This window comes from Anser cygnoides, chromosome 3 (genome assembly GCF_040182565.1).
Source record: "Anser cygnoides isolate HZ-2024a breed goose chromosome 3, Taihu_goose_T2T_genome, whole genome shotgun sequence".
NCBI classification, from domain to species: Eukaryota; Metazoa; Chordata; class Aves; order Anseriformes; family Anatidae; genus Anser; species Anser cygnoides.
Window position 1 is genome coordinate 69703600 of NC_089875.1, and position 22733 is coordinate 69726332.

The window sequence follows — 22733 nt, forward strand, 5'->3', positions numbered from 1 at the left end:
TTGGGGCCGTGCTTTAGTTGCTGTGTTCTCCAGGCTCCAGCTTCGTATTCATCTCTGAATCATACTGTATCACTGAGGCTTTTTTTAGTTTAATAAAATATGCTTTTCTCATGCAATTTGAATGTGCATACACTGGTGTTTTTGACTGAATTTGACTTTGAGCCTCATGGTACTTTTACACCAGTTAGAAAAATGTAGTCAGACCCAGAGTATTCTAAAAAATATTTGCATAGCCCTTTGAAACAACCCCTTTTTTCATACAGCTATAATAGGGGTGTGAACAAGAACATATAGTTTTCACGTGTCTTTTTGGTTTAGAAATATTTGGCCTTTTTTTCTGCATTGAAGTATGTTGGGAGAATGATTGACATGCTCACGAAGGTCATTTCACATGAAATATTACAGTCCTGTGTGACATGAAATGATATTTCAGATATGGCCTTTCAAGTTTAAATACGTGGTCTTCTTTTGGTTGGTGAATAATCAGCTCTGAATTTATTGTGAGCAATCAATCTCAGTCCAATGGGGAAAGGAAGAAATATACGCAGCAGTCAGCAGATACTATGGGAAACTGGCTAGCTAAAGAATTGTGTCTTCACTGCCAATGACTTGCTTCCTCTTTAGCTTGTGAAACCTGATACACAAGAGCCACTGAGTTACTCTAGGCCCAGGAAAGCAAAAGCTTCTAACAGTACACAAAATAAATTTAGTACTTTTTGTTTTCTGAAAGCTAAATAAGAATGTTTTGAAATCTTGGCTGTAAGCTGTGCACTGAAACAGGTGAAAATGTGCTGTAGCTTTGTATGTCTAAAATGTTCTAGCATTACATTTCCCATGACAAGCTAAAGATCTGTGATTCCTAGCATGGCTGAAATGGCATGGTGCAATTTTCTGCTCTGTAGCCAAAACCCCATGAATAGATTGAGCTTTCATACAGGCAGAGAGATTTTGTGAAGGCTGTGGAACTGAAGAAGGGGGAAGAAGTAGTAAGCAGCCCTCACTGCATTAATAACATACACAGGTAATTTTGATGTGCCTGTTGTAGGAAGCAGACTGACGCCACCAACCAAATGAAGTCCTTGTGGGTGGTGGTTTATAATGGCTCCTGTGCCAGTATTTGCACATGGAAGGCCAAGAACCTAGAAGGAACTTTCCAGTTCAGAGCAGCAGCTGCAAACATGCTTGGCCTTGGTGAATACAGTGACACGAGCAAGGATATCGTGTTGGGTAAAGGTATGTCCTGCACTTTCTTATTCTGTTAATCAAGTGTTTTATACAGAGTAATTATACTGATTTCTGAAGAGAGACCTGCTATTTTATGATGAAGTTGCTGCACAAGTAAAATAATGTGTCTAAGTGGCTGATCATTAATAACATTCATATGGTGAGCCTAGCTCACCATGGGCCTGAACTTTGTTTCTGCTCCTTTATACTGATTTGTCTCTGTGGCCCTACATTGTGCATCATGGTATGATCCTTGAAGTAAATGCAAGCTTCTGTGCTGGGTAAGATGTGAAAATTACTTCTTGCCATCAGCCAGAATGTTAGACCTACATACCGGGGGTGTTTTTGAAAATCCCATTGTGAGTGGTCAAGCAATTAGCATTTTCTTGTTACATATATACTGTAGGTCATCACTGCAGGAATACTCCAGACCTAGGGGAAGAGAATTAGTTTGACCAAATGTACGTCTCCATACAGCCTATAAGAGAGCTTTGTACAGAGTAAAACTTTTACACAGCAAGCAGCTAAAGGGTCCTCTCAGGTTTACTCAGCTCTGTCAGATTGATATGGTTCATGTACACAGACATTTACCAATTTTCCTCTTCTATTTAACAGATACTGTGACCTACCCAGACATCACTGATATTGTTGCTGTGATTGGAGCAGTTGTGCTGGGCTTGTGTATGGTTCTGCTGTTTGGTTTTGGTATGCGGCTGAATTTTTTGCATATCCTTGGTTTGCCAGGCCTCAGTAAAAGGCAGTTCAGACAGCAGGGGATAATGGGCCTCCAGGTTTAGGGAAATGCTGAACTATCCCCAGTGTGGGAGCTGGGGGGAATTTGTGAGCTTTCATCTTTCAAAACCCTAGAGATAGCTGGTTACATTTTCAGTACCTAGGATTCCATCCTCAGGCATTTCTTGCCGTTGATTCCTTGCAGGGAGAGCACAGAAATGCTGAAGGAGCTCTGACATTCCTGTATCCTTATGAAAACTTGTACTTTGTAATTCTCAAGTTGGGTACTGCATTTGTTCATCAAAAGTTCCCATTTTTTTCCTCTTCTACTTTGTCCCTGAAGGAAGGATGCAGAGATTACCCTGGGATGATGGTCCTGCCCTCTCATTCCTCATCTTCTCTCTGGGACATTGCACCAACCCTTTGGGTTTGGTTCTTGCCACATTCAGAAGTGGGCACTTGACTGATTTCTCTGTTGTCTGTCTTTCATGGGAAAAGCTGGTGGCCAGATGGAAATGTCTTGCTTACACGAGCTGCTGGGGGATCAAGCTGAACAGAATAACAACAACAATAAAAAAACACTTGTAGCCTTTCAGTCTACTCACATACTGGTGTGCTCACAGAGTGAAAGATCTGGTGGTCTTCCTTTCTGTTCCAGTATGGTACCAAAGAAGGAAATCCAGAAAACCGTCCTTAATTGGGCAGATAGTGCTTGTCAAGGAAGATAAAGAATTAGCTCAACTCAGGGGGATGGCTGAAGCAGTGGGACTATCCAATGCCTGTTATGCTGTCAGGTATGTCCTTGGAGCAAATGCATTTTCTGAACAAAAACATGTAAAAGGGCTTCACTGGACTGTTTTTTATCAGTGTGCTCATCCCTGATGCCTTGACATGATGTTGAGGGCCACATCTGTACAACAGGGCAGGTCTGCTCTGAAGTATGCCCTGCCATGCTGCCTCCCTGGTGCATACCCTGGTCCGGATTGCCTCTAGCCCACCCTGCACACTGACTTTGGCAAGAAATGCAAGTGCAGGGGCAGGGAAGGAGACACAGTGTTTTCCAGTAGATTCTGAAACATCTAGATCTCATCTGAACTCCCCTTAAATGCTCCCGATGAGACAAATGTTTAAAATTTACTGTGTTCAGTTTTGGGCCCCTCGCTACAGGAAGGACATGGACGTGCTCGAGCAAGTCCAGAGAAGGGCGACCAAGCTGGTGAGGGGTCTGGAGAACAAGTCTTACGAGGAGCGGCTGAGGGAGCTGGGTTTGTTCAGCCTGGAGAAGAGGAGGCTCAGGGGCGACCTTATCGCTCTCTACAGTTACCTTAAAGGAGGCTGTAGAGAGGTGGGGGTTGGTCTGTTCTCCCACGTGCATGGTGACAGGACGAGGGGGAATGGGCGAAAGTTGCGACAGGGGAGTTTTAGGTTGGATGTTAGGAAGTACTTCTTTACCGAAAGGGTTATTAAGCATTGGAACGGGCTGCCCAGGGAGGTGGTGGAGTCACCATCCCTGGAGGTCTTTAAAAGACGTTTAGATGTAGAGCTTAGCGATATGGTTTAGTGGAGTACTTAGTGTTAGGTCGGAGGTTGGACTTGATGATCTTGAGGTCTCTTCCAACCTAGAAATCTGTGATACTGTGATACTGTGAAATAGTACCAGATTCATCTGAGAAACAAATTTAATAACATTTCAAGCATTTTTAAGTATTAACAAGTGACTAGTATTGCTGTTTTGTAGCACTCTTCCTTCTCAAGCAGAGATTGAATCATTGCCAGCTTTCCCCCGGGACAAACTGAACTTACACAAATTGTTAGGAAGTGGAGCCTTTGGAGAGGTGTATCAAGGAACTGCAGTAGATATCCTGGCAGATGGAAGTGGAGAAACCAAAGTAGCAGTCAAGGTAATCACAGCTGTGTAGTTCTCTGGCAGCAGAATGGGATGGACAGAGAGATTTGGCTCAGAGGTTATACCACCAAAACAGGCATTGTGAGATTTGGATATTTCCTTGCAGGATTTCTTGCAAGTCGCTTAAAGCTGAGCCTATCGCTTTGTAATGATTGCTGGAAAATACTGTTTATTAAAGGCCGTGTCTAAGTCTGATTGCTTTACTTAAGCACTGTGTGATAATGGTGGTGGTGACCTAAGTGTTATTACACTTGTGCTTTCTGTTGAGTAGACTTTGAAGAAGGGTGCAACAGACCAAGAGAAGAGCGAATTCTTGAAGGAGGCACACTTAATGAGGTAGGAAAGGCTTTGCCATTGAGTATCCTTTGTAGCTGTTATCATATGAGGGTGGTGGCCTTGAAGAGGAATGAGAGCAACACTTTCTCTAAACAAATTAGTGTGGCATTTTGGGGTGTTCTCATGTTTCTGCTAAAAAAAATAATACTACTGATGAATCTCATGAAAATAAAGCTGTAAGACTTTTGCAAAATTTAAGATACAGACTGCAAGTTCGTGTCATGGATCTTTTGGTTTTTGGACCCAAAAAATATTTCAATATCTTTGCTTCCCTAGTTAGTTGTTAAAGGTAAATGGGCAACTTTTGTCTAATATTGTTTTATGAAAATAAACATACCAAATAAACAATAAACAAAAAAACCACAATAATAAACAAAAACAAACAAACAAAACAAACATACCAAAACAAGCTGATGCCTTGCAGTTTCAATTTACTGAGGAAATTGTTTTATAAAAATGTGCATATTTTACCACTAGAGGCTGCCACATACTTCTACTAAGGTGTACTCCAAAAAATAATGTATGTCAACAGTGCGAGAACTTCGCATGGAAAGGTCAGTGTGTTAGCTGAGAGTTTCCAGAGAGAATAATAGAAGTTGAACTGAAGTTTTCAGTTGATAGCATAAAACTAAAAGTACAGTTAGGCTTTCAGATGTGCTGATCTGCACTTCTTTGACTTCTGTTTCATGAGTGCAGGATTATAATATTTTGAAAAGTGAAGGACTTCTTCCTGTACAGGAGAAATGCTATTCTAAATTTGAAATTGGTTTACACAGTTGTCTTTTTTTGTTTCCTTTTTTTTTTTTTTAATCTTGCATTACTTTGACTATCTGTTATTATACACTATACATTGAATGATGGAAAAGGCTTTTGAAAACTAAAAGGAAATCATATTGTTACAATCTAAATTTGTGATGAAGAGTAAGAGTTGTGTGTAAACTTCCTACAGTCTATCTTTGTCTATCTGGCAGTCATAAACCTGGTTAGGGACACTTTTCTCTGTAGTATGAAAATTATATGTACTCAAAATCCCTGAAGCTTCCCCAGTTCTGCCTTTTTTTTTTCTTTTTTTTTCCTTTTTTTTTTTTTTTCCCCCTCCAGCTATTAATCCAAAATGAGAATTCCTGGAAAAATATATTATTGGAAATTATATTTAAATGTAAACACTAATGTGGGCCCATGAATATAACAATCCAATGAGACAAAGAAGCAAAGAGAATAGGAAAGTTTAAGTGTTACATATTCACTGGAGTCTTTCAATAATAATAATAAAAAAGCATGTTTTACATGTTTTATTTATTTATTTATTTATTTATTTATAATGTGAAAAAGAGTGATTTAGTTTCCTCCTGGAGGGCTTAGACACTTTTTTTGATGTTCATCTATGAGGCCACCAATTAAACCAAAGGTAGAAAAGGCACATACATGGATCTGACTGTACAATACCTGATGTTCATTGTTCAAATATTGCTTGCCTCTTGGAAGTGTATTAAAATTCAGTAGTGGTGTTATGCTGTCCTAGTTAAACAAGGACTATTGGCTTCTTCTATAATTGCCATGCAAAGCTGTGAGTATCTGTATTTCAGTCATTTGATATTGGTGATTGGTGGGTCATTTGTGTACAAATATATGTAGCAAATTCCTGGGTGTATCCCATCACTTGGGAACTAAGGAATGACAGCTCAGTAGAGAAAGGGCTGTGTGAGCTCTAAGGAAAGTGCCAGGTGTTCCTTCCTCTGTTTTTGTTCTTGAGAGTGCCAAAGGTTTTCTGATTGAGAGGTATGTGCTGGAGGCTGGGGGGCACTGTCAAATTCAAAATCACACTTTTTGCTAAAGAGTTTTTGCCCACACCTAAGATTACGCAAATTGAAAGAGGTTAGAAGGAAAATGTTCCTATGTTGTATTTGTTTGTTTACTCTGGTACGTTTGACAGCTCTTTAGACACCATCAGTTTCCCCAACAGAGTCAGGTTTCTCTGTCTGATGGTGCAAGTCCTTTCACACAGCAGTGTGAAGAAAAAAACATTTTTAAACACAATAAATTTGGTTGTAAAAGCACGAGTAGTGATGGAGTGTACAAATGTTCTTCATTCCTTGAAAAGTGCTAGATCTCAGAGAGCTGATTGCTCTGTCATAATCCCATTTTTTTGGACACAGGCATTACTAGCATGTCTGCAGGTACTTGTGCATATTTTGTTTCTCTGGAAAATGTACTGTCAGAGACCATTCTTCTCTGGATTGTGGGAAAAATAAATTGCACTTTGTGCTTCTGCTTTTCTATGTGCTTTTCTCCAAATCAATAGTTCAACTGTGATTACTGTAGTAAAAATACTCTATTAAAATAATAGAGATACCTTTAACATATAGATGGCAATTCATGTTATTCCTAGATGAGACTGCCATTTGGCTACCTTGCTTTGCTTCCTGTAAACATGATGACGTCTGCTTTTAACATGTATGCATACATTAGATTGTTTGTCAAAGTACAGTGTAAATCTGTATTTTGAAAAGATGTCCCTGAAATTGTCCCATTATTGAGCAAGTTCAGGCATTTTAAGTTATAAAATCATGATGTTGGTAGAGGCAGGCTTGTAAATGCTAAACTGCTCATTCATTACTTGTAGCTATATGCAAATTATTAACTGTCAACCAATTGGACTTTTCATACATAATCTTACATCATTTCCTTCTCTTCAGTAAATTTGATCACCCCCACATTCTGAAGTTACTTGGAGTGTGCCTGTTAAATGAACCTCAGTACCTTATACTGGAGCTGATGGAAGGAGGGGATCTCCTTAGCTATTTACGAGGAGCCAGAAAGCAAAAGGTAGGGTAAAGACCCTGATGGGTCTATTTTTAACCTGTCGCTTCACACTGTTTCTCAGTTTTAATCTTTCTCAAAGGCCATGCTGATGTCCAGCTTTTCTGCATCTGCAAGCTCAGACCTGGTTGTTCTTTAACACCCTGGGACCTCAGTGTTGAGTGCTGACCAGGCATGCTGTGAAGAAGATTGAATGTCATGTTAAATGTCATCAGACTGAAATTGTTCTTTTTTTTTCAGTCATGATATGTCTGCTGAGTTCCTTTCTATGAACAACATGAACAGTGTTTTGAAAAATGATTATACATAATGGTATCTGGTCATCATACATCATGCATATGATACATCATGTATCTGGTTCACTAGACCACAATTTTTTTTTTTCTGCTTTGAATAGTGGAAATATCCTTAATGTGATAAGCAGAATGCAAACACATAAGTGGATACTGTCCTTGTGCCTGTATCCATAAAGTCTTTACAGTAAAGAGGAGAAAAGAATAAAGAATAAATCTATTTAATTAAGAGGTTAATTAATTTTCATAGGTAGCATGTAGATTAAAAGCATTAATGGTAGGATTATGTTTATTAATTATATTATATTATATTATATTATATTATATTATATTATATTATATTATATTATATTATATTATATTATATTATATTATATTATATTATTATATTATATTATATTATATTATATTATATTATATTATAATATAATAATTATATATAAATATAATTATATTATTAATGGTGTCAAAGGGGCTTGACACTGAAATTTTATAGCATCGTAGCAATCATCTAATTTATGTAGATGATCACATCAAATCCACAGTCATTACTGAAGTCTACCGATACGTATATATATGTATGTATTCTGCTGGAATAATATATTCTCTTAATACAGCAGCAAGCAAACCTGCTATGATAGTGGGAGGAAATTTCTGGTGTCCCATTTCTGCAACTGCAACAAAGAAGTGATTCTGAAGTCCCTAGGTTATTCTTAGCCCCAAATCAAAGAACAGGATGTGTTCACCTGCCTTGCAGTGCTGTGATTTAGCAGTTTACCCTGCAAGTAATTAGCATTTGCTCTATTGGCATACAGATAGTTTGCACCTGTTTTGGAAAAATCCTATAAATTTCAAAGAGAAAACAATACTGTATAGGGAGGCTGTTATTCTGAGTTTGTAAAACTGGAAGACATGGGTAACTTCTGCCTTTGTTTCTTGTAGCTCCAGAGTTCCTTACTGACAGTGACTGACCTCTTGGATATATGCTTGGATATTTGCAAAGGCTGTGTCTATTTAGAGAAAATGCGTTTCATACACAGGTACAGAACTTATTTCCGTAGTATTCCAAGGCTTACTGACAGTATCAGGAGTAATTATTTTGCCTGAGAAAGATATCACAATATAACAGGAAAAGTGAGAGCACTGGATTAAAATAATGTGATGCAAAGGGGGAAATCCTTTTGCCGTCTTTATCCATCTAAGTGGATGACCATATAGGACACTGAGTCAGACTCGGAGGTGCACAGGGAGAAACCAAGAGGTGATAGGAATAAGCTGCAGCAAGTGAAGTTAGCTAGTATTGTTCACAATGAGCAGTATCAATCATTAGAACTTGTTGTCCAGCAAAGCTGTGTCACCTCCAGCCTTGCAGATATGCAAAACTTAACAGGGTGATGCCCCAGACACTTGATCTAGTCTTGAGGTTGGTGCTCTTCTGAACAGGGGGGCTGAAGCATCTGACCTCCAGAGGTCTCTTCTGACCTGATTTATTCTGCAATGCTAACTCCATCCTCTTGTTTTCTGCCTTACAGGGACCTGGCTGCTCGCAACTGCCTTGTATCTGAGAAGGACTATGAGAGCTGCTCCCGGGTAGTAAAGATTGGTGATTTTGGACTTGCCAGAGATATCTATAAAAATGATTATTACAGGAAAAGAGGAGAAGGCCTACTCCCTGTTAGATGGATGGCTCCTGAAAGCCTCGTTGATGGTGTCTTTACAAATCGCTCTGATGTCTGGTGAGTTATAGCAGGCAAGAGCAGTGGGGATAGTAATACTAAATCCCACAGCAAGAAAATATTGGTTTGCAGTAGCAATAATAGGTTTGTATATTTCCAGCTCCGATAATTTATAAGCTAAGGCAGATTTCTTCCTAAGTGGTGTTTACATGAGCTAATGAAAAGTTTGGCACAAGGACAGCACCCGCATGGAAGTATTTCTTTACTTAATGCTTTGAGATCTAGCCTTGGATTCTGGCTGGAAAGAATTAGTGTCACTCAATCAAACAATTTTGTACAAGGCCTACAATGTGATTTTTTGCTTGCTTGAGCAGTGAATTGACTACTCGCATCCTGTTCTTTCCACTTTGTTTTTCATTATGTTAATTGACATTTCCTTCCTACCAGCAAATACTTTCCCCTTATCATTTTATCCTGTTCTGGCAACTTTGCTATTTTGAAGCCCAATCTTCACAGCATCATCAGGGGACGTTCATGGTAGTTTGCTGTGGTGGTTTACTTGAAGTGTATATATGGACGGGCTTGGGTTTTTAGGGAAGAAGTGGAGACCCACTGCCAGGAGTCCTAGAGAAAACCAAACCAAACCAGATCCTTTAAGCTTGAGTTTCACACAATTTTAGATTGGGTAACTGTGGATAAGAAAGGGTGTGCTGTAGCACACTAATCTTGCTGAGGTCTGCAGCTCTCAGTTTAATTACCACTCTTGCATTTATCTAAGAAAACCATTTCATGCTTTGTACCAAACCCAATGAGGCACTGATTGCTTTATGAGTGGTGCTTAAGAGATCTTGTAAGTGTCTCTATTTCCAATGACAACTCCAGATATTTCTAAGTGCTTGTTTAATTGAGGACATGCTCAAGCAGAGAGTGGTGCTCGGGGAAGCTGTGGGTATTCAGCGTCTTCTAAGTTCCATCTCAGTCTGGGAAAGTGTGTCTGTTCCACATATTTATTTTAGCTATTTCAGAGGCTGGTTAAAGGATGTATGAATTGTTTCACATAAAATTAAAACTAGTTACTCTTATTTTTTGAGTCTTATTATTAGATTGGAGTCATTTTAGTTAACTGTTGATAGGGAGCTTGCTCATCATGACATTGGTAATTAAAATTTATTGTTGGTGTTTCTTAGGTCTTTTGGAGTCTTAATGTGGGAAACATTAACCTTGGGTCAACAGCCATATCCAGGTCTCTCCAATATGGAAGTTTTACACCATGTACGATCAGGGGGAAGGCTGGAATCTCCGAGCAACTGTCCTGATGACCTGTAAGTTAGTTTTGTTTAAATATTGTTGATAATATTCATGAGACATCAAGAGGGTTATTGCCAGCACACCATCATTTTGAAAGTCTACTTATACCCATTCAGAGTTCAACAACCTACTTTTTTTTGTTTGTTTTTGTTTTTAGACAGAACAGCTTGCACTTGTAGCTGCCAACTTGCTACTAACTTCCAGTAGTGCAGCCTGTGAATGTGAACTTCAGCTGCAAATTAAGTCTTGAAGTTGAAAGGCTGATACATATTGGTCTTTTAAACAGGATTTCAGAGATAATATAAATTCAGTCTTGGACATGAATCCAGCAGTAATGTGATAAGAGGCTGAGAATGCCTGATCAACCAATTCAGTATTGGTTAGAAATTAAGATGACTGTAAGGAAGAATTTACCTCTCCCTCTTATACCATGTGCCTACAGTAGCAGATATAACTGGCTTTCTCATTGATAGCTGCAGAAAATAGGCTAACATTAGATTATATATGGAAAATAAACCATACTCTCTTTGCAGATCTCTGTCAAAAAAGACAACAATAAAAGCTGAAGCTGAACAACAAAAGTGAATTCTACACTTCTGGTTAGTCTTTAACTGAACCGGATAAACAAATCTTTCAATTTCCAACTGTTTCTTGAGCACAAAATTCAGATGTAATTAAAAGAAAAGAATGAATATATATAGTGGATCAAACTCATACTGGCCAGAGGTGTATGAAGGAGGAAGTTGAACCTGAGCCCAGTGATCACTCAGTATTGTCTAATTTCACGTCTCAATTTCTATACGCCCACTCTGCATAAGCAGTCTCAGCCATGCACTTGACAGCTGGTCCTACAAATGGAAGAAGGGGCTACTTAAAGTGCACAATTCTTACTCCTGGAGCTGAGAAAATGGTTTGAGAATAATTCTGTGATTGACAAGCCCACATCTCTGTGATAGGTCTCACATTAATTACAATGTTCTCAGTTCCAGAGGGTATGATAATTTATCATTATCTGGGTATAGATGAAATACCATATTAACAATTTAAAAAAAAAAAAAAAGAAAAAGAAACTTCAGCACTTGGAAGAACTAAAGACATTAGGATTTTGTTTTAAGAACAGAGTTCAAACTGGAAGTGACAGAACAAAGGAGAGCCCAAGAGCAATTTGTTTCAATATTTTCTGCTGAAAAATGTTTCCATAAAAGATTAACTCACACCTAACCTTTGAATATAAAAGCATGGTAGATAAGGTATACTCATGAAACTAGTTTGATATTCAAACCTACACAAAGGCTTATAAGCTGCCTTTAAAATGGTTGACCAGATCTTCAGCATAATCAAGGCAACTGAAGTTTCTTTTTCTTTTTTAAAGTTACAGATTTCAGAAATTAGTATAACAGGTAGGCCTTAAACACAGGTCCGCACGTTGTAACTTGTAGGATCGGGACCTAATAGCTGTAACCTAGTTTTTGAAAGCCAAGGGGCTGAATGAGCTCTTAGATTCTTGTACCATCTTTTTATCTCATTTGGTGAACACTCAGCACCTGCATACAGATTCTGTCAGTAGCCTAAATAGCTTTTTGCTACTTTGTTCGGTCATTAATGGCATGCTGGGATTCTTGACATTCCTGCTTTCCTCAGTGTGGTTTTGAACCTGCATCAGGACATCAGCAGTCAGTAATTGTCTCCTCTGCACTTTGGCTTGCTCATTGTCATTTGACAAAACAAAACATCACTGATAGGAAGAGAGTTCAAAGGCCAAACTACTTCAGCTGAGAAGTGTTTAGGAATCTGTGGTAGGCTTACACTGCAAGGGCAAGTAGGGCTGACACAGAAACCTCGGGGTGTAAAAGGCATTAAGGAAGTGGGTTTGTTTTTATTTTTTTGGGGGGAAGCAAAGGGAGACGAGTTCTGCCCCTCATTTCCCCAGGATATGATTCCAGGTCCACAAGATATTACTTCAAGGAGTAATCATCTGTTTCCCCTAGAGAAGTATGGATATGCAAAGCTTGGTAATGAATTGAAAAAGGGGCTTTGGGATCTGTAAATGGGCTATGTTTATTGAATTATGAATTCAAATATATGAGTGGCACTAGTTTTGCAGTCAGAGACATGTATCTGGTCACCTCGGTGTGAGGCTTGCATGCAAGAGCATGGTGAGGTTTGGGCAGAACTGAGCTCATTTAACAGATCCTGAAAAGCTGCAATTGCAATCAGAAGAATTTGTACAAGTGCAATGCCACTTACTGACATGAAGCTGCAGTTTCACCAAATGCTCACACCCTTGCAAAGTTGTATGACTGAGTTTGCTGAAGAAACTTTTGATGACTACAGACTTTTGCTCTTTGATTGCAGGAAAGTTCCCCTGGAGGTTTTGGAGGGTGGGGGACAAGGAAGGCTTGCTCAGAATGCAACAAGTGAGGGCAGGGACTTTATTTTATTCTAACAAATTTTCTAATTTTCTAAGACAGTCCCCACATCAATGATATTTTCCATTTTGTGTGTGAGAAAATTGGTAATGTCCTGTAGCTTGTGTGCACTAAAGCAAATTTCAGGAGTAGTTCACTTTCAACCTCCAATGTCTGCTACTCAGTATTAGTTCTTTGGTTTTCCAGGCTCTCAGCTTCTCCACAAATGCAGCTCTGTTGGACACATGGCTACCTGCTGTCCAGCCCAGATAAAACACAGCTGTCATGTGTAGGTGTACATCTAGGTGTACAGGCAAGCTCTTAAACCTAACATAAAACTTTATCTGATGATGTGTTTGGAATTGTTATTTTTCATTTCTTCTTGAAAGGCTTTCCCCATGATGTAGGGCAATCCTCTGAGTCTCATCCTCATACTAAAGCAATATATTTGCTAGTGCACATTTGGCCCCCAAGAAAATACAGGAAAGCGCTTAAGCTGTCATTCATGTACATCTTGGCATATTAGCCTAGCTTTCATCCTCTTGATTGGTCTCATGCTGGTGCATTTCTGGGCTAGTGAAAGTTTATGCCATGTGACTTAAAGCTTCAGCTGCTACAACATGCCTTGAAATCTAAAAATCATGCCATAAATAGCTGTCCCTGCAAAATTTGCATATATTTTCTGGCTTCAGTCATTAGAAACCAAAACTTTATCTGAATTAAATAAATTAAATACTATATCTATTCTACCCGGTATTAATATTTTAAGACAACCAGCAAGTAATTGTCAGTTTTTTTCTTTTCTCCTTCATTGAATATCTCCTCTTTGTAGTGAAACTGAATGGCTTTGTAAAGCAGATTGTCCAATAAAAACTTTGTAGTTTTGTAAATAACTTTGTAGTTATTTACAAAGACAGAAGTTGGTCTTAGGAATGCAAAAATGTTCAGAATATGCATTTGTCAAGTTTTTGTTTCATACACACTCATGTATCTTTTCTTATTTCTTTCTCCCTCTGCTGGCTAACGGCTCTCTGTTTCTTCCTTTCTATCAGAGCAGCAGTGTATTCAGCAAGCTCTGAACACTCCGTTGCTACACCTTGCACAAGGCTCTGTTCATCAGGGTCCAGGTGCTAACCTTGGAGCACAGCACCTGAGCTCTTATTCTTTTCTTGGATATCCTGCAAATCAGCCTGACAAGAAAGTAGATCGTTTGGCTTCCAGGATCCAAAACTGGCTTTTGAGTTGAATGTGACAGACATTTTTTGTCAGCAGAAGGAAAACCAGAATTAGTTCACCTCATTTTGAGTCCAATTCAGTACTTTTCCTTCTATATTTCCAGTGTCGTCAATAACCAGTTCACCTGAAAGTAAGTAAGGAGAGGAAGTGATTCGGTGTGTCAGGAAGTCACTACCACTTTTTAGCTTCTTAAAACAAATTTTCAAGTTTTCATTGAATTCTTTTGAAAAGCCAGCATCACTCTGCCAGTTCTGCAACTGCATGATATAGGTTGATGAAAAGTGGTTCTGAAACTATTTTTCTAATTTTTTTTTCCATTCAACTACAATGATTTGATGAAAAATATCAAAAATCAGAAATAGATTTCTCTCAGCTGTCACCAAGAGTTTTGTAAAACACTGAATTGTGGTGAAGGACAGCCGTCTCCTTTTTAACATGGATAAGTGAGGATCTGAGCAAGCCAATTCATTTCGCATAACTCAGTAACGCCTGGTATCACATAGCAGCAAGTCTCTGAAGCTGTTTGTCAGGGAGGATTTGAACTTAGGGCTTAGAGGTGAATACTCTGCATTCCCGTAACAGCTTCCTGAACCATCCTTTCACTGACTGCTTAAATGCTGCACTCCAGTTTTGAAACCCTAAGACCCCTCTCCTCTCCCAACACTTAGCATATCCAGGTGCTGGCTGCATTTTGGTTTTCAACCAGGCTCCCCCTGGCTTTTGTAGGATTTGGCTTTGTGTAGCTGGGACTTGCTACATTTCATGCCCTCAAGTAAGCAATGTAAATCAGTCCTATCCTTTAGACAAACAAGAATGGCAGTTTTTCTTCTGAATGGTACCAACAGTTTTGTTCAAGGCAGGCTAGGATCTCTGCCAGATCACCCAGAGGAAACTCATGCCATTTTTGCCTTTGATGGGAAAATGCTCCTATTTGTTTTACTCTGGAGGCAGAAGTCTAAATTAACCTTCCCTGTGCTGGAGGATTTGCTTTCAACCTCCCCTGAAGTTGAGGTGGTGTGAGTTGAAGGATAATTAAATAAGTTGATAACTTCAAGTTCATTTTTAGTGTTAGTGATCTTTCTTCTGTGAAAGGTTTATTTCCTTGTCACCTTTCCCAGAGAATGTTGGTCAGTTTTTAGGTGAGAGTGGTGAGAGCAGGTATTAATGGCAAAAGTGTCTTTCTTTCTTTTTTTTTTTTTTTCCCTGCAATGTTGTAGATCCCCCCAATCTCAAAAATGTCCATTGTTGAAAAATTGGAAGTATTCATAACGAGTATTCCCAGCAACTGACCTTTAATCTACTTTTCCTTCCCTCAGCAGCTGGTGATAATATTTGCACCACATATAAAGTTTTCAGAAGTTGAAAACCTAGGCTGAACTTGCTTGTCAGATGATTTAATGACAAGTGATGAGATGAATGACTATTATCTTTAATATTTGCAATTTAACACTTTTTTTTTTTCTTTCCAGATGTGATTTAATCACAAGATGCTGGGCCCAAGAACCTCACAACAGACCTACTTTCTTTTATATTCAGGACAAACTGCAAGAGATAAGACATTCTCCACTGTGCTTCAACCATTGCCTTGGAGACAAAGAGGCAGCAACTGGAGTCACCAACCAAGCTTTTGAGGGTAAGTCTGGGCAGCACCTGCTCTCCTCACTGCCTCAGCCCCATGAACTGCAACAGAGCGTGATTCAGCAGTTCTTGTCATTAGTCATTGCCGCAAATTCTCTGCTGATAAAATGGGAACAGAAGAGACTTACTTACTTCTCTCATAATGAACTTGTAAAGATGCATTAGGTGCCACTGTGTATGATGCATTAGGTAAAGCGTATATAAGATTACCAAGCAAAAAAAAACCAACGCTGTGAGGTTGAGACTGAGTCTGCCTCACAAGACACATCCAACTTGCACCTAAATTTCCATTTCTTCATTAGCTAAAGATGGCAGTTGGGCAGTTTAGGAGTACCGGTTCAGCAGTTGCCTGAAGGGGGACATAAATTAGGTACCTAAGTAAGGCAGACTTTATCCTAGCCTGAACTGTGATAGCTTCAGTCAGGAATCGTGGTATGCCTGTGTTCTGCACACTGAATGAATAAAACAAGATGATGTTAGGGAAGATATGCTTAAGACAGTCTACACAACAAAATCCAATTAGAGAATAACATTGTTAAAGTCGTGAAGGCAAGAATTCAAAAAATAGGTGATGCCAAATTTGAAGTTGCCTGTGCAACTATGATTTGGAGCATCTAAACATGGAAATGAAAACAACTGACTGGAGCAGAAGCAGGAGCTTTTCCAGTCCTGAAGTAATTCCTGGTTAAACGCAGGGGAAAGTGAAGTCTTTGTAAACAGTGTGATCTGAAAATCTTCAAAAAGAAAGCTTTCTTTGATTTCCCCTTTATTTATCAGTCTTTTTCAATTTAACCTGTTTTCATAGTATGGTTTTCTAGTGAAAAAACAAAAATATTGTAAGAAAAGTGCTTCCCATTCTAAGAAAGCAAAAACTACTTGTTTATAAAATTTCTAAAGAGTTTTTTTTTTCCCTCACAAATGATATTGAACTGGGAACTCACCCTGTTTCATAAACAGTTTTTATACATCAGTATGTTGTGATTTTCTAAATAAATAAAGAAATAAATTGCTGATCCATTCCAGGAATGATGCAGTATTCAACTACACAATTTTGTAGTAATTTTTCTAGATATTCTGTCCATGTTCAATTCCATGGCATTTTCCAATGCTTGGTTAATGATAGTTTATTTGATATTTTGCTAATCTTTACCATTCAGTGTAGCTTTACAGGTGTGAGCCTCTCCTACTTTACCCATCATGATTTCTCTTTGTCAGATTCTCTCTGTGCATGATATGGTTATGTGTAAAGAGGGTAAAGACTAAGGCTAAAGACTTTATCATTGACATGATGGACCAAAGCAACTTAGCACCCATAACCTATAATTTCCTGCTTTTTTTTTTAATGGTTGATTTTGCGTCCATATGATGCATATGAGTACAGCCAATTAATTAGGCACTTTACCCAAGCTAATAGGCCTTAAATTTTGGATAGATGTTACCTCACCTAAATGCAGCTGTCCAGAAGCTAGCAGCGTCATCTAAGATATTCAACAAGGTATCTCTGTGGCCAGAAGGAGAAACAGCCATGTTCAGAGAGTGATGACTCTCTTGTTTTAGGCATGTATCGTAGCAGGAAAGGAGTCATCTTTTGCCCTTCTCTCCACTGACTTCTAGATGACTCATTGTACTGGATTTGGACATGATTTGGATTAGATGTTTAATTTTCAGAAGGCTACCAAAACACAACATGCACTGGACACAGGGCTGTGTTGATTTGGCTGCTTCCATCTACTCCTGAGCTAGTTTGATTTCCTAATTTAGACATCTGTGTGTTCCCTGACTCCATGAGAAGAAAGAAGACATGAAAACTAAGGGCGTTAAGGCAGTATTGTGGCATTAAATCAATACCAGTTAAAGAACTTCAGCAGGGTTGAAATTTTACATGTGCACCGTGCCTTTCTGCTGCTTGATGTTGGGGAACAGACAGGAATATAGGTTGTCATTCTTTTGGTGGAGCAGGCATGACACATGTAATGTGCAATGAGTTTAGTTTTGTTGCAAGTCTCAGCTTAGCATGTTCCAACTATAATCTTTGCTCTGCTGTTAACTTGCTCAGGCTAGGCAAATCATTGCTTTCACTGGGATGACAAATACATGTTCTTAATATAAAAATCATCCTTATGCCAAAGTTGTAGGTTCTGCCATACTGCAGAAATCACAGAGAAACATTGATTTATTTCTTTGCCATGGACAAAAACGGTGTTCTTAAAAATGGTGAAGTTATTGAAAAGGAAAATATGGATTGAGACTGACACGAAAAGTTTGGTTTGAATAGGTAACATTTGTAAAACAGTTTACTACACAAAACATGGTTGTGTGGTGGGGTTTTTAGGGCAGTTTTAATAATAGTGCTACTCTATAATGTACATTACAGGGAATCTGTTGGCAATGGTCATTTTTTAAATTAGGCTCTGTATCTGTTTGTGATAACCTAATTGGTAAAATCTGACCCACTATGGTAAGCAGGGCAATTCCATATAGGCGGAACTTTGGCAGTATCTCTCAGAACCAGAGCCTATTTTGCTCAGCACATTCTCTTCCCTAGTCTTACCCTTTTCCCCATTAGCTGCCCTATTCCCTCTCAAAGATTCCCTCTGTTCTTTCCTTAACATTGTGTCTGCCCACGTGGTGTTGCCACAGACCCACTGTTGCATCTGCATTGGGACAGGAAGGCAAAGCAAATTTTTTTAATGTTTGTTTCATCTTTTCACGTTCCAGTTCTCAAAATTCCTCCTTAACTTCTCCCCAGGCTCATGTGGTGATTTTCACACAGAGAATGTCCATCAGAAAATGGTGTAGCTTGAATGTTAACAATATGGCTTGAAATTTATTCATCTACATATTGTCCTTTCATATGATTGCATTTTAAGTTACTAAACACTTGATAAGCTCTTTACAAGTCTCTATGACAAACATACTTATTTCTCCATATATTCATAGTTAATCTGTCAGCTATTTGCATCTTTCCCCAAGAGGGTTTTTATAAGTCCATTAGAACTATGCACTGCATACTTGACTGAAGGCCTGGAGTCCTGGCAATACTTTAATGTTGCCAGATTATCTGATCAGAGAACAATGCACATCAGTTTTCTGTAGATCTCCAGCCCTGAAATTATTGAACTGTTTTTCTGCCTTCAATGTAAACCCCCTGCAGTGGAGTTCAGTGTAATGCTGGCTCTGGAAGTATGGTTGATTTAAGCAAGAACTAGTAATTCAGGTTCTAGTCAGCCTTCCAGACTAAAACACACACTCTTTCATAACCCTGCCATACACCGTTTGGGGCACAGAGCAAGTCTCAGTCAGTGATTTATAAAATGCTGTATAACAAGTAAGTGATTTTTAAAATAACCGTAACTTTGGATTCATTTTTATCTGGGACTGAATGGAGCTCTTCTTGTGTTTGTAGGAGTAGTAGAAACATGACAGCCAGAACAAATAATCCAAAATACTGTTCCATGATGGATTGTCCCGGACAACATTTTCCAAAAATGTTACGCAGTCATTGGCCTTTGTGTGTAATGAAACTCCTGTCATGAGCCTCCCGCCAAGAAATGCTTGCTCTCACCAGGAGACGTGGTTCCAAAAGAAAGAGCCAAATGTCAAGCAAAGTGAAATGATAGACCTCAAAATAACCATGATACTTAGCCCTATGTGGAATCATACATCTTCCAAATTCGGTTGAACCTTACCTGCTTGTACTTAGTCACACCTTTCGCAGGTCCGTACGTGCTGTTAGCACTATTTCATAGGTGGAAGAGCTGGAAAATGTTAGATTTCCATATTAACATTAATACTGGTGCGGTATGTCATGTAGACTGAAAGTATGGGTGAATTAATATAAGGAGTATGTTAGTGATCTGGACTGCATGCTAACAAGATAGTGTAGGGATGGCAAAAGGGACACCAGCCTTGTTACTGCAAGCTACCCTTCTAAAGGAGGCAACGAGTAGTGATAAATACACCCAAGCAATACCGGCAGGTCCTGGCACTGCTGCTTAGGAAGGGAGGGAAGGAAACCCAGCAAGAGTCTGACTCCACTGCCTTGATTAAAGGATGGTGGGGATGGCCGGCTATATGCAACAGTAACTCTTGCAGCACTGGAGAACCAGGCAGCAGCCCACCAGGATGTGCAGATTGGTTCTCAGGCTCCAGCAGCAGTGGTCTAAAAACGGTATTATTTTTACAGAAATAAACATCACAGTCAGGAGAACGTGAGTCTGTTTCTTTGGGTTATCAGTCTGCAAAATAAGCGCTGCAATGAATACTTTATTAGGCCTCAGTTCCACTCAATATTTTCAGCATTTCTGTTGGGTCTCTATGGGTATTTCCTCACCTACCTCTCACTGATTTCCAGTGAAACCCTTATCAATGAGAGTTATGTACCTAAATCCACCTGTACCCTGTTACTGCTGCATTTCAGCAGCTGGGCACAATACCAGTCCCAGCAATCATTGCAAGTGCTCTGTATCACGGCAATGTAAAGGACCCAGAAATCTACCAGTTTAGAGTTTTTCCTTCTTGCTCTTACAGGTTTTCCTGGGGCATTGATTGTGGGCGGGCAAGAAGAATTAACATTTTTAGAGTGAGGGAAGCACTTTCCATCAGGAGGACTGAGACATCTGTGGGTTACCTTAACGGTTTTGAATCAAATGGGAATTGATTCAGCAGATGCCCATCCATTGCTGAAACATTGGCTGTTTTTCCCCCAGTTGCAGTAAGTGCAAAGGAAATGTACAAAGGATTCATAAATCAGCATGCTAAAAAGATGGTCCTGCATTGCTGTAAAAATAACCAGTCCATCTATTTTCAGACACAACTTTTTACATGTGTACATGCAAGACAGCATGATATTTTTTCAGGTCCCAAGCATTCCCCTTTACGGATGGAAACACCTGTTTGTTTTGGCAAATGTCTTTGCCGACATCAGACAACTGGGCATTAAGCAGCTGGAGCAGCTCCTTGCCTTTATGACCCAGTGGGACTATTCTTATCAGCGCTGCTCTCCCCAGTCCGTTTTGGACCTTTAAGGAGAAAATGTCAAACTGCTCAGAAACTGTCAGAGCACTACACTGTTCCTGCTAGAAGTGTCTCCTCTTACAAAAGCAGATATAAGGTTCTTCAAGGGTCCCTGAGGAAATGCAGGCCAGTCTGCTGTGCCAATTTCCATGGATACCTTGTAGTTATCCTGTAGATAGGAGGGAATTTTACCTTCAACTGACAACATTTCTTCTGTGGTGATTTTTTTAAATCACTTTTTAAAAGACTGTTAATGTGCTGAGAGTTGTACCTTTGGTAGAACCATGTGGATCATAGATTTTTTTTTTTTTTGGTTCATTCTTTGAATGGAAGAATTTGGTGAGGAGAGGAGTTCTGGCATGACTGGACACAAACAGCAACTACAGAAAAAAAAAACAAAAAAACTCAAAGGATGGTTACGTTTGCCCACAGTATTTTGTTTTGTTTAAAAGCCATAAATGCTTTTGTTTAGAAAGAGTAAAAGGAAACACATTTGGCCTCAAAGAGATCATTTTTTAATCCCCAAACTGGAGCTGCCTCTTGAAATATCTAGGAAGAGATTTTTGCAATTTCTCCTTTTTTTTTTTTTTTTTCCAAAGCCAGTTGTTCAGTGTATTTACTTTTTTTTTTCCCAGCAATTAAGTTACCTGCTAAAATTTTTTTTCTTTCTTTCTTTCTTTCTTTCTTTCTTTCTTTCTTTCTTTCTTTCTTTCTTTCTTTCTTTCTTTCTTTAATTCATTGCAAAATTTTTGAGGGTGTTTGTTATTAAAATCTGGGATCAGTGATCTCACCATTAATGATAATAGCTGCCTTCTCTGCTGGCTGAGTAGTGCTGGATTGCTGTTCCCTGCGTAAGAGTGATCAGTTTATTTTCCTAAAACCAGCTGCCTTTTAAAAACTGTTCTGCACACCTCTCTGGACTTAAAGTAATCACTTGGACAAACGGAAGCTCCTCTGAAGCAGATGTGTTGATAAGAGACATTTTTTAAACCTTGTATCTAGCCTCCTTTGTATTTTTCTGAAATTCAGTAATCCTCTTCCCCACTTAGCTTAGTGAGTGCCTGACCCAGAGCCTGTGGAGGTCAGTGAAAAGACTTCTTCCAAAACAGTGAGTGGTTACAACACTGAGGGAAAAGGTAAACTTGGTGGTGTGACCATTTCATATGTGTAACCTAGACTAATGCTGTTTGATTCCAGACAGCGCACATGAGCCATATGACATTGCAAGAAAAGTAATGCTACTACTTTGCCTTGGACCGAGGGAAAAATAAATAAAATCAGATGATCTGATTTCTGTTGTATGGGTACAAAGATATAACCAACTGAAAATTAAGTACTGTGTTTATACTGGCTGTCTAAGCTGTTTGAAAGTCACCAGAGAGTTGTAGACATGTCCAGGGGACGTTACTGCGTAAAGGTAAGTGTGAATAATAAGCATCTCAACAAAATGACTCATCCCTCTTTTCTCTCTCCATTGACTGTAAAGGGAGTCTGGACAAGGAGCCTAAACTAAGCACATAAGATCTGAGTAATTAAAACTTGGTAAAATGACTCCTACTTTGTGACCTAGAGAATGGGGATGCTTCCCTGCTTTTATATATATATAGACGTATTGTATTGCAACAAGTGTGAAACTGGCCTTTTTTGGTGCTCTTATATTAAAAATGATAACAAACTAGTTAATAAACAGATTTATATCTGTATTTCCCAAGACAGCATCTTGCACACAGGGGGTTCGGTCCACAAATCTCTAAAAAAAACCCCTATCCAAATAAAAATAAAAAACGTCAGTCTGCTTCAAGAAGTTTAGTGCTGTAAAAGTGCAGGATGAGCAAAATTCTTGTTTTTAGCATCTTTAGTGTCTGACAGAATAGCAAGGTTGGTGAGTCACCCTCAAGCCATGCGAGATCATATGCTTCATTAGACAGGAAACACAGATATATCTCCACTGATATATAATACAGAGTGGGGTATTAAAACGGATATATATTTGTTCTATTTATATTCTTACTGGCAATGTGCAGACACTGAAACACAGCACCTCCAGCTCCAGGTGGCCAACAGGTATCACTAAAACACTCCACACACAGGAACTGTCTCCTTGAGCTAACTGACACAGCTGAGAAAGAGCAGTCAGGGT

At 39.0% G+C, this 22733-nt stretch overlaps 1 protein-coding gene across 4 annotated transcripts in view; it reads left to right on the plus strand.

The window, feature by feature from the left end:
- ROS1 (ROS proto-oncogene 1, receptor tyrosine kinase) overlaps nucleotides 1-22733 on the plus strand; it is an 82180-nt gene that overhangs the window by 54610 nt on the left and 4837 nt on the right. For 2 of the 4 annotated variants that reach the window (XM_048065591.2, XM_066994381.1), the window contains 10 exons: nucleotides 1046-1233; nucleotides 1840-1929; nucleotides 2615-2750; nucleotides 3695-3857; nucleotides 4134-4198; nucleotides 6895-7024; nucleotides 8254-8351; nucleotides 8844-9047; nucleotides 10175-10309; nucleotides 15409-15572. In XM_048065591.2, the coding sequence (XP_047921548.2) occupies nucleotides 1046-1233; nucleotides 1840-1929; nucleotides 2615-2750; nucleotides 3695-3857; nucleotides 4134-4198; nucleotides 6895-7024; nucleotides 8254-8351; nucleotides 8844-9047; nucleotides 10175-10309; nucleotides 15409-15572 (1373 nt within the window). Of the gene's footprint in view, nucleotides 1-1045; nucleotides 1234-1839; nucleotides 1930-2614; nucleotides 2751-3694; nucleotides 3858-4133; nucleotides 4199-6894; nucleotides 7025-8253; nucleotides 8352-8843; nucleotides 9048-10174; nucleotides 10310-10828; nucleotides 10895-15408; nucleotides 15573-22733 lie in introns of those variants that run through there. The other 2 variants (XM_048065593.2, XR_007163868.2) reach the window with 2 other exon arrangements.